The following is a 12,586-nucleotide window of genomic DNA, read 5'->3' on the forward strand; positions in this document are numbered from 1 at the left end:
ATAACTCATGTTTAATGCTTCTTAAGGTTGGGGGGTGGAGAATTATGTTTGTCTGGTTGTTGTTGTTTTTTCCTTTGTGTAAATCTTTATAAAAAATCAATAAAAAAACATTTGATTTTTTAAAAAACCCCCAGTTATTCGACTGGGTATTAGACAATCAGCAATGCGTGTACAGAAATATAACTGAAGTGATGACCTTGCACTACGGAGCCTACAAATCAGGAAGATATGTGGAAAATGTTTACCTCGGTGAAGAAGCAAAGATCAAAGTCTAGAATAATAAAGTATATGCTGGAACGCACCCTACTGTCAGTAACATCGGTCACATTTGGTTTCTCTGCTCCTAAGTAATGTCAGCCATGGCGTCTGCTGATCTTAGACACGAGCTGAGCTGCTCCATCTGTCTGAACATTTATACAGATCCTGTAACCCTGAGATGTGGACACAACTTCTGCCGGGTCTGTATTGATGATGTGCTGGATACACAGGACGGGGATGGACTTTATTCCTGTCCTGAATGTAGAGTAACATTTCGGAAGTGGCCTCCACTACAAAGGAACATAACTCTGTGTAATGTAGTGGAGAATTTCCTGTCTACTCAACCACATCAGGAGGAGATCACCGGGATCCACTGCACTTACTGTATGGAGTCTCCTGTACCTGCTGTTAGATCCTGTCTACACTGTGAGGCTTCTCTGTGTGATAATCACCTGAGGGTTCACAGCAAAGAACTAGAACACGTCCTCACTGATCCCAGCACTTCTCTGGAGACCAGGAAATGTTCTGTCCATAAGAAGATCCTGGAATATTACTGCACCGAGGACGCTGCTTGTATCTGTGTGTCCTGCAGTTTGGCCGGAGAACATCGTGGACACCGGGTGGAGATGCTGAAGAAGGCCTCTGAGAAGAAGAAGAAGAAACTAAGAAATGTTCTCCAGAAACTGATTACCAAGAGAAAGAAGACTGAGGAAAGAGTCCAAAGTCTGGAGGAGCGCAGGAGAAAAGCTCAAGAAAAAGCATCTGGAGAAGCCGAGAGAGTCACTGCCCTGTTCATAGACATCAGGAGACGGGTGGACAAACTGGAGAATATGGTTCTGAGTGATATCTTCAGGCGGGAATCGCAGGAGTCACTGCCACTGTCTGATGTGATCCAGAAGCTGGAAATAAAGAAGGACGAGCTGTCCAGGAAGATGAGGCACATTGAGGAGCTGTATAACATGACTGATCCACTGACTGTCTTACAGGAACCTGACACAGGTGACTTGTGTGATCCTGAGGAGGAGAGAGGTGATGAGGACACAGGGGGACATGATGGAGGTGATGAGGCCACAGGAGGACATGATGGAGGTGATGAGGACCCAGGGGGACATTATGGAGGTGATGAGGAGACAGGAGGATATGATGGAGGTGATGAGGACACAAGGGAACATGATGGAAGTGATGAGGACACAGGAGGACATGATGAAGGTGATGAGGACCCAGGAGGACATGATGGAGGTGATTGGGGTGCGGAGCTGGTCTCACACATATCACACACATTATCTGCTATGATAAGAGATATAAATGTGATCTTCTATGTGCAGGATCCTGCAGACATATTACTGGATGTGAACACGGCTGATAATAATCTCCTTATATCAGACGACCTGAAAACTGCGACCTGGACAGAAATAACACAGAATCGTCCAGAAACAGCAGAGAGATTCCAGTATAATCAGGTGATGAGCAGGAGGGGATTTACCTCAGGACGACATTACTGGGATGTGGAGATCAGGGGGTCAGGATGGTGGATTGTGGGGATGTGTTACCCCAGTATAAACAGGAGGGGGCGTCAGTCATACATTGTCGATAATAACAAGTCCTGGTGTTTATATGGAGGTGAGGTGTATAATAATCAGTGTTCAGTGAGACATGACAGTAAAGAGATCCCGCTACCTCACCGGATCCCCAGTGATGGAGTCAGGATATGTCTGGATTATGAGGCCGGGCAGCTGTCCTTTTATGCGCTGTGTGACCCCATCAGACACTTACACACCTTCACTGCCACCTTCACCGAGCCCCTTCATGCTGTGTTATGGGTATATGATGGTTCTATAAAGATATTGGGGAGGAGCAGCTGTGAGAAATGATATCTGATTGGTGGACTGTCCGGCCTATCAGATACAGCAGTGGGAGGGGCCTCTTCCGCGTCGTCCTTCTTACACTATTATAGTGATTTCCTATATAACGGTGTAGTGATCGCTCCTCTTAAAGGGATCTCCCAGAATGTATAATTCTATACAATCTCCCTGTCGTCTAATAACCCTCTATAGTATCTCGGCCTCCAGATTCTCTCTGGTTCATTTCTTACATCTTTTTCTGGCTCCAGTTCCTCCATAATTGCGTCTGTGCTCAGTGTGAAGTGGGCGGTCCTTCAGCGCTGCCATGTGACCACTACATTTCCCATAACCCCCTGCTTCTCCCCCAGTCTCCTGCTCTCCTCCATACATAGATAACATTGGCTGCTCCTCCAGCTGCTCTGTGATCTGCTAATGGCCCCCGGGGCAGAGGTGACAGGAGGAGACTCGGAGCGAAGGATCATGGGAGATCTGGGTCTGACTTTAGACTGGAGCAGGGACAGACAGGGACCAAAATTCAGCCCTGATATTTCACAGCACAGAGGCCCAGGCTGTGCCCACCCCCTTCCCCAGATCGGGGTCTCTATTACTAATATTACCCTGCCTGGAGGAAATCCAGGTTTACTACGAGACCTATAATTCCAATAATACCACTGTGTAAAATGTAATAATAATAATAATAATAATAGCAATTACTTTTATGCATAAAAAAGACAAAAGTATTCTAGGAGTGATGCCTTCATTGTCTAATCAGAAAAATTATATTTGCAGCTTTCTGAGCCCGGAGGTTTCTTCAGGCAGGTTTACAATATACTACAATATCATTTTTTTGTATATCACAATTATAATAATGCAATATAAAAGACAAATTCCACCAGACCATCAACAAATATTACCAGAATAAAAATATATAGTGATAATATCGCCATGCTGATAACACACAGATATTGATATGTATTGTGGCACTGCTGTCACTGCTGAACCCACACTTACTGTCCCCCCCCCCACTATGATGCCTCTTCCATGGCCTCCATAGAATACGGTGCACCCCAAAATACCCCCACACAGAATAATGTTGCCACATTCCTCCACCTACAAAGCATGATGGTCACCACTGTCCCCAAACTGTATAATGGTCAGTACTGCCCCCCAAACAGTATGATGGTTACCATGGCACCTCAAACAGTATGATAGTCACCACTGCCCCCCTAAAATGATAGCCATCACAGCTCACCAAACAGTATGATGGTCACCCCAGCCCCTCACACAGTATGATTCTCACCACTGCCCCCCACACAGTATGATGATCACCACTGCCCCCCACACAGTATGATGGTCCCCCCATATATTTTTATGGTCACTCCACAGATCTAATATAGCTCTAATAATATGAAATATGATGGTCACCCACATCTTTAATACACTATGTTGACCCCCATGCATAGTATTATGGTTACCACAGCCCAGAGAAAAAACCCTTATGCTGACCTAATCCAGCCTCGGCCGCTGTCTCCTCTTCTATCCTGTCTTGCGGTGGACGCGGGGGTGTGATGAAGGGACATCATTGCCCCGATGGACGTCCCTTGCGTGCCGCTATCCTCCAACTGGCTGCAGGCTGGAAGTAACCTGCTCCATACTGATGCACAGCTGTTAGCAATACCATCGTCCTGAGGACACAAATACTGTTAACTGTGTCGTAATTGATATGGCGGGCACGCGGCCTGACCGGCCCATCACGCATTTGCCAGATGGCCAGTCTGGCCCTGGGCTGTAGGTACTCCCTGTCACAGTGTTCTCCTTGGTGTAGCAGCTGCTGCTGAATTTCATGTTCCTTCTGCATCCTCCAACAATAACATGTAGTACAGAAACCATCCCGAATCTAGGAAGACCCAGGTCCAGCCATCCATCTAATACATGTAATGTAATGTATGTATCACTGACATTGGTGATGGTTCCTGGAGATCATTTCCAGTGGTGAGAGTTTTAGGAAGTATTAATTGACACAAGAAAACATTCAAATTCAGGAAATAACCCTGTAATCACATATTGGCCCCAGCCAAGTGTAAGGAGTTTTAGGTTGTTTTCACATGCGACTGCCGTGCTCGAGCCAAGGAAACTACAAAATCTGTGAATCAGTGATCCAGCACCACTGCAGTCTTTTAACATGCGCCTTATACAAAAACTTAATTTTTGAAGAAAACACTGGAGAAACCGCACCGCCGATTGTAATAACATTTTCGTTTTCTGTGATTAATGATTTCATTTTATTTTATAATTTAGAACAATGTATTTGCTGATAGAAAATGTTTGCCCTTCACAACAGAAAACACAACATAAACCTCACATGTGACCACAGCCTAGAACAAGCTATAAGTATGTATTTATACCTGAATGTTCTACCTGATAACTTTGCTGATAATTATTTCCATATATAATGTAACAATGGTCATATATTAGTGATCAGATGTTAAATCCATGCACAGAGTTTGTTAACTTAAATGGGTTGTCCAAGACTAATATACTGATCACCTATTGTTAAATATAAGGTACATATTTTGTATTTTTATTTATTCAGGACTTCTTAACAGATGCGATACTCCAAAGAAAATGTCATGATAATTCTTATAAAAAATGTAGTGGTTTATTGGATTGTCCACCATAAAGAATCACTGCAGCAAAATATAAAATATGTGAAGTAATTACAAAGAAATTGTGCATTTGTCCACAATTAGCTCATTAGATACATAGCCATGTATCACGAAATCTTACAAGTTATGGATTGTTACACGTGTACAGAATCCAAACCAAAAACAGCACAAGAATCCATCACCAGATTCACCAGCAGTACAGAAATGCATCACTAGAACCCCCATTAGTACAGAAATACATCACCAGAACCACCAGCACTGCAGAAATCCATCACCAGAAGTACAGAAATTCATCATCAGTACCATAAGCAGTACAGAAATAAATCCATGTAACCCCCATCCATACAGAAACAAAGCATAAAAACCCTCATTAGTATGGGAATACATCATAAAAAACACCTTCAGTACAGGAATACATCACCAGGGCCACCATCAATACATGAATACATCACTAGGACCACCATCAGTACATGGAACATCAATTGTAATGTCAGTTCAGACCCAAATACATTTGTATCACATGAATCTACAACTCCCAGTATATCCTTAACAATGGTAAAGAGATGTTTGGAGTTGTTGCTATCAGTCATCATCAGACTGCGGACCATACAGAAACCACAGTACTGATGAGAATTAGTCAGTATCACAAAAAAAGTTACTTTCGGGTACCTTATAGATGACATTGTCCTTGATTGGAGTCATTCTCTTTCTTTTCTTCAACTTGTCCAGATGCTATGATGACTTTTCACAGCTACAGCTCGTCTCTGCAGACTTCCATCTTCTCCGGTCTTCTGCAGCACACCCTCACACAATACCCTTAAAAATAGAAGTGTCATTACAATGCTCCTGAATAGAAATATCTGCCCTACGCTGAGCCTCTGAAAAAATAATTGCCCTTCACTATTTTCTCAGCACAAAATATGATTTTCACACTTTCCCTCTTATGGTACCTGCCCTCCACACTCCCCCTTCCTTTCCATTCAGGGCCCCCTCTTCACACTGTCCTCTCACACTGGTTCCCCCTATAGGGCCCAGTCTCTATACTGTGCCCCCTCATCACCCTCCTTGGTTTACTGTCCCCTCTTATTTGTGCTCTTACACTGCCCTCCATGTAACCCGCGCACACTACTCAGTCTCTATGCTGTGCCCACTCACACTTTTCTCCCCCATACTGTTTGCTCACACTATTCCCCCTCCCTTCTCATATTGTCTCCTCTCACATCCCCCATGCTACCCATACTGTTTCCTCATATATTTACCCCCTCACTCTCCATACTGCTTCCTCACACATCCCCCTGACTCCCCGTACTGTGTTTGTACCCATTCCATCACCCTCGCTCCCTATACTGTGTCTGCATACATTCCTTCCGTGCTCCTCATACTGTGTCCGCACGCATCCCCCACTCACCATACTGTGTCTGCACCCGTCCCCTCCTTTGTTCTCCATTCTGTGTCCACATATATTTCCCCTCGCTCTTCATACTTTGTCTGCACCCATCCCCCCACTCACCATACTGTGTCTACACCCATGTACCTTTCATACTGTTTCCTCATACATGCCCTCCATCTGTCCCCTTGTTCCTGATACTGAGTACGCAAATTTTTCCCACTTCTCCCCTCCCCCACCCAAATTATGTCTGCACCTATCCCTTCCTCATTCCCCAAACTGTGTCCTACAAATCTTACTCCACCCCCATATTGTGTCTGCTGCACCTATCCCTTCCTCTTTCCCCATACTGTGTCCTCCAATCTAATCAACACCTTTCCCCCGTTACAATAAATCTTCGGTGTCTTCAGTAGTAATGAGCAAATATGTTCGAGCATTTTTTCTTAAAATCGGTAAAAATCGATAACATTCGGTGAAAAAGTGTGGGAAAATTATTGCGGTGCAACTAAAGTGCTTTTAATACTTTGCCTAGCATACTGCTTGTGTATGATGAGCGGAGGGACGTGTTTGATGAGGGGAAGGACTGGGGGGAGAGCAGGCAGAAGCTGAGAGCAGCGCCATGCTTCTAATTTTTTTTTTCTAACTTTATGTGTGCAAATCGCAGCTAGCCAATCAGAGTGCAGGAAGCATCCACACTTTCCAAACGCAAGGACTTGTGCCATTGGTTGCTGAAATCACATGTCCTCTCTATATAAAGAGTGAACATGTTCTCTGAGCGCCATTTTATGCATGTCACTGGTCACAGATGCTTCTGTTGCTGGACGCTGCTCCTGTGTACTGAGAGATCTTAGCTAGTTAGCTAGGCGGTTGCTTGTAAGTCAGATAGTTTAGATAACTAGTGTCCTGTGCGTCTGTGAAATCGACCTTCCAGCAGATCTTTTTTTCTTTTGCTATTACTGAGGTCCAGCCAAAAACAGCAGGGCCCATGTCATAGAACTCTGTTGTGCACTGCTTCTATTGTGCTACATGCACGAGTATCCCTTAAATCAAATTTTTCACTTGTAAATGTGATACAGAAAGCAAGCCCTAATAGCCCACCTTTTCATTTTGTGGAGTTCAAATTCAGCTGTATGCACAGTAAAAAAATATATTTTTTCTGTTGCTAGTCAGAGCACAAAAAATATTTTTTTCTGTGACAAACATTATACAGTCTGCTATAAGCCACCTATTCCTTTTGTGGTGTTGAAATTCAGCTGGTTTTAGAGTAAAAAAATATATTTTTTCTGTTGCTATCCAGAGTACAAAAAATTTTTTTTTCTGTCACAAACGTGATACAGTCTGCTATAAGCCACCTAGTTCTTTTGTGGCAGTGAAATTAAGCTGTGTGTAGACTGAGTAAAAAACTATTTTTTTCTGTTGCTAACAAGAGTAAAAAAACATTTTTTTTTATGACAAACGTGATACAGCACGTCATATGTCACCTTGTCATTTTGTGGTGGTGAAATTAAGCTGTATGCAGAGCTTATGTAAAGTAAAAAAAAAAATTTTTTTCCGGTGACTAACGTGATACAGTAGGCTAGATCTGAGTTTGAAATATCTTGGAGCATATATTTTATGTTATACAGGCCTCATCCACAGTAAAAAAAATACTTTCTTCTGTTACTAACGTTATACAGCGGGGGACATCTCAGTTTGAAATAGTTTGGAGCATGTATCCTACGTTATACAGGCGTCATCCACACTAAAAAAATACTTTCTTTTGTTACTGACGTCATACAGTAGGGGACATCTCAGGGTGCCAAAGGAGGGTGGATCACTGCGATCGAGGGGGGTTGGTGATATCTACTATATAATTGTCTTATCCCGTCTGTCTGTCTGTCTGTCTATCTGTCTGTCTGTCTGTCTGTCTGTCCAGGAAATCCCGCGTCGCTCATTGGTCCGGCAGCGGCCAATCAGCGCCGCGGGATTTCAGAAAAAAGATGGCGGCCATTAGCAGCTCATCTGCGGGACGGAGCTCAGCGGCGTTGCAGCCGGGAGATGAGCGCCGCGAGGCGCTCATCTCCCGGCCGGTACCAGCAGAAGGACCCCGACCGCCAGACCTATCTGCGGGACGGAGATGCAGCCGGGAGATGAGCGGCGCGAGGCGCTCATCTCCCGGCCGGTAGCAGCGGAAGGACCGCCGGCGTCGCTGACATCCATGCGGAAGGGAGGACCGGGGAGTGGCGCTGTGGGTCGGGATACTTCTGCTGCGAGCGCCCGCTCATGTCCCGGGTTCTTGAAGCAGAAGTAGCCGCACAGGCAGCTCTGCTCCCCGGTCCTCACCAAGAGGACCCGACCAATCACTGATCTTAGCGCAAAAGTTAAATACCGCTGTGCTGATTGGTCCCGGACGCTGCCCGCGACCAATCACCGATTTGAGCGCCAAATTTAAATATCGGCCGCGACCAATCAGCACAGTAGTGGTTAACTTTAGCCGCAAGATCAGTGATTGGTTGCGGGCCAAGACCGCGATCAATCACCAATTTGTGCGGCACATTTAAATAGCGGCCGCGACCAATTGGATGTCAGCGCCGCTCCCCGGTCCTCCCTTCACACCCTTGCCGCATGGATGTCAGCGGCGCTGCCTGTGCGGATACTTCCGCTGCGAGAACCCGGGACATGAGCGGGCGCTCGCAGCAGAAGTATCCCGACTCGCAGCGCCGCTCTACGGTCCTCCCTTCACACCCTAGCTGCTGATGTCCCCACAGTATTCGCATGGTGTTACAAAGGTCCGGACATTTGTGTTAAAAATCGCTGATTGGTCGCTGGCACTGCCCGCGACCAATCACCGATTTGGGCGCCAAATTTAAATATCGGCCGCGACCAATAGCGGACGCTATTTAAATGTGGCGCCAAAATCGGTGATTGGTCGCGCCCAGCGTCGGCGACCAATCAGCACAGCGGTGTTTAAATGTGGATCCAAGATTGGTGATTGGTCGCGGCCGATATTTAAATTTGGCGCCCGCTCTGCTGATTGGTCGCTGTCGCCGGCCGCGACCAATCAGCAGTATTGTCGCCAAATTTAAACACCTCTTTGCTGATTGGTCGCGGTCGCAGGCAGGAAACAAAAATAACACAGCCTCTTTCAGGTTCCAAAAAGGGATAACAGAACAAAACACAAAATAACAAGTCCATACAGCATGCTGTCGTCACTGCATTCTTGGTTTTCTATCCTTTGGATTACGATATCGGAGAGAAGAAGACACAGGACAGGATTTTTGTGTCTAAACATACTCTAAACTTTATTACAAAACACAGGGCTAATATACACCCTGAAGGCAGGAAACGGATTTGCCATATATGGTTCGATTATACAGTTTAGCTGAACAAGCGAAAAAAGCTAGTTTCTGTATGCTTTAAAATATTTAATTAGACGTATCTGGTTAGCAAGGCCATTTTATCTTCTTGCAAGAACACATTATTGCTACAAGAAGAAACATCTGGCCAGGGAGGACACGTTATCTTCTTAGCAAGGACACGCTATTGATACAAGAAGGAACATTTCAGCTTGCTGTTGTTTTGACCTAAAATAACTGTCAGACTTATATAGCATAGATGGGGCCTTTAAACTTGAGGGACTCCATCTTCTGCTATAACATTCCATCCTTTTGTTCCTTCATTTATCAATACGAATCTCTATGTTTTCTTTTAGTACAACGCTGAATACACATTAGAAAAAGCTTAAAAACCAAATAAACCGCAAGACACATTAGCAAAACCTGTAAAATAGCTTGTACTATACCAGCCAACCACCCACCGATACCTTTAAACCAATTTGCGAGATTTAGAAAGGAAAATCTCTGTGTGGAATTATTGGCCCAAGTATCTGAACAGTTCACCCAAAAGTTTATCTCTTCCCATGAGACTGGAACAGCGAGAAAGGGTATGCTAGTGGATGTCACAGGGGCATGTGCACATATCCAACAATTAGCAATGGTCTGGTTTTGCTCCTTTAGTCCATCGATTAGAGCAAGATGGTGTCTAATGAATCTATTGTCATCTCCATCCATGGTGCCTAACGTAGTCCATGCACCTGTGGTCGCAAGTATGCAGGTAAGTATAAACAATGTCATCATTCTTTGTCCGCTGGTTCTCCTAGTATCTTTTTGCAATGGGATGCGTGAATCCAGGTGTCTTTTCCCTCTAGCTTAACGGCTGTACTTGTGGTCAGCAGAACTTGAAAGGGTCCGTCAAACCGTGGATCTAGGCTTTTCCTCACGTGTCTTTTTATAACCACCCAGTCTCCAGGTTGCAGCGTATGGCTGCTAGAGTCTTGATCTGGATCTGGAAGAGAACTGAAGACATTATCATGTACTTGCTTAATCTTTTTGTGTAAAGCCCTCACATAGGAACTTAGCACATGGTTGTTCATTTCTAATGCTTGCGGATAGAAACACCCTAGGCTGGGTACGTTGCCAAACAATATCTCATATGGAGAGAGTCCAGTCTTTCTATTAGGCGTGTATCTTACTGAAAACAGAGCAAGCGGTAAACAATCCGGCCATGGTTTTCCTGTCTCAGCCATGGCTTTCTGAATTTTTAATTTCAATGTCCCATTCAGTCTTTCCACTTTTCCACTACTTTGCAGGTGATATGGGGTGTGGAATGCTTGTTGAATTCCTAGAGCTGACATGACTTCATTCATTATTTCACCTGTGAAGTGTGTACCTCTGTCACTCTCAATTACCTCTGGTACCCCATACCTGCAGACCACCTCCGCAAGCAGTTTCTTTGCGGTTGCCGCAGCCGTGGCTTTGGCACGTGAAAGCCTCTGGCCATCCTGAGAACAAATCAATACAGACCAACACAAATTCCCATGATCCTGACTTTGGCAGCTGAATATAATCAATTTGCAGTCTCTGGAAAGGATAGAGGGGCCGGGGGGCGGGGGGTGTGCTTGGGTGGTGTTTTAACTACTCTACCCTGATTATGTGTAGCACATATCATGCACCCTTGTACCAGGTTTTCAATACAGGTGGAGAATCCTGGTGCCACCCCAATTTCCGTATCACACTCATCACACCCTTTTTAGATTGGTGTGTCGGCCCATGTAGTATCTGGGCAGCTGCTGGGTACAGTGCCCTTGGAAGGCATCGTCGTGTCCCTTTCCCCCATACCCCATTTGCTTCATTCAGGCATGCACCTTCCTTTAACCACTTATCAACCTCCTCCTTTTCAGCCTGAGCCTGCATTTGGGATAAGATGTCCTCTGACACAAAGAGGTTTTTAGGGGCACTTAACTGACGTACTGTTGACCCTTGTTGCGGCTTACAGGCTGCTGTTTTTGCTGCTGCATCTGCCATCGCGTTTCCTCTGCTTACCTGGTCGGTGCGTCTGGTATGTGCTCTTACCTTTATGACAGCTACTTGTTTGGGTAGTTGTAGCGCATCAATTAACTTCTGGACCGCATCAGCATTCTTAATGGGGTGTCCTGCTGCCGTCAGGAAACCTTGACTTCCATATTGGACCAAAATCATGCGATATACCGAATGCGTACCTAGAATCTGTGTAAATGTTAACAATACTACCTTCCGCTAGTTTACAGGCCTCGGTTAGGGCCCTAAGTTCAGCTTCTTGAGCCGACTGCTGTGGGAGCGTTGGTTCTGCCTTGATTACTGCATTGAGAGAGACAACTGCATATCCAGTGTGGAAATTGCCTGAATCGTCCCGATGACGGGATCCATCTACAAAAAATTCAAAATCTGCATTTTGTAATTCATGTTCAAATACAGTAGGTAAGCCTGCCGTTTCTTGTGCCATTATTTGTACACAGTCATGAGGAACTTCCTCTCTTGGATCTTCCTTATAAAGCACAGTACCTGACCCCTCCTTTAGATCCGAGAGAGGTAACAAAGTTGCTGGATTCAGGGTAGTACACCTCTGTAAAGAAACATTGGGAGGCATTAACAGTGCACATTGTAACCTAAGATGACGTGCTGCTGAGAGGTGAGCGGGTTGCACTTGATTCAATATAGTGTAGACATCATGAGGTGTTAGCACGGTGAGCGGATGATCTAGAACAATGTCTGCGGATTTATGGAGTAGCAGTCCAACAGCATGCAGAGCACGTACGCAGGATGGCGCACCTCTGGCTACCGCGTCTAATCTGCCACTAAAATAGGCAACAGGTCTCTGATTATCACCGTGTGTTTAAGTTAAAACTCCTGCTGCATGTCCAGCTTGTTCATGAAGGTACAGAGTAAATGGGAGCTCATAATTAGGGGTACCCAAAGCTGGAGCGGCCAAAATACGGTTCTTGAGAGAATAAAAACAGTCTATTGCCTCTGGTGTTAGTACAAAAGGTGTTGGAGTAAGACAGTCATAGAGGGGCTGCATTAAAACAGAGACGGCATGAATCCACTGTCTGCAATAGGAAACAAGTCCAAGAAAAGTTC

The 12,586-nt window shown here is 45.1% G+C and overlaps 1 protein-coding gene across 1 annotated transcript; it reads left to right on the top strand.

The window, feature by feature from the left end:
* The first annotated feature begins 260 nt into the window (after window positions 1-260).
* LOC141164761 (E3 ubiquitin/ISG15 ligase TRIM25-like) lies at window positions 261-4,662 on the top strand. The gene has a single exon (XM_073650290.1). It carries the CDS (start codon window positions 351-353, stop codon window positions 2,127-2,129), a length of 1,779 nt encoding a protein of 592 aa, XP_073506391.1. The 5' UTR covers window positions 261-350; the 3' UTR covers window positions 2,130-4,662.
* Window positions 4,663-12,586: the final 7,924 nt, after the last annotated feature.

The sequence above is a fragment of the Phyllobates terribilis genome, unplaced genomic scaffold (assembly GCF_046119375.1).
Source record: "Phyllobates terribilis strain yellow unplaced genomic scaffold, ASM4611937v1 Scaffold_10__3_contigs__length_209671492, whole genome shotgun sequence".
NCBI lineage: Eukaryota > Metazoa > Chordata > Amphibia > Anura > Dendrobatidae > Phyllobates > Phyllobates terribilis.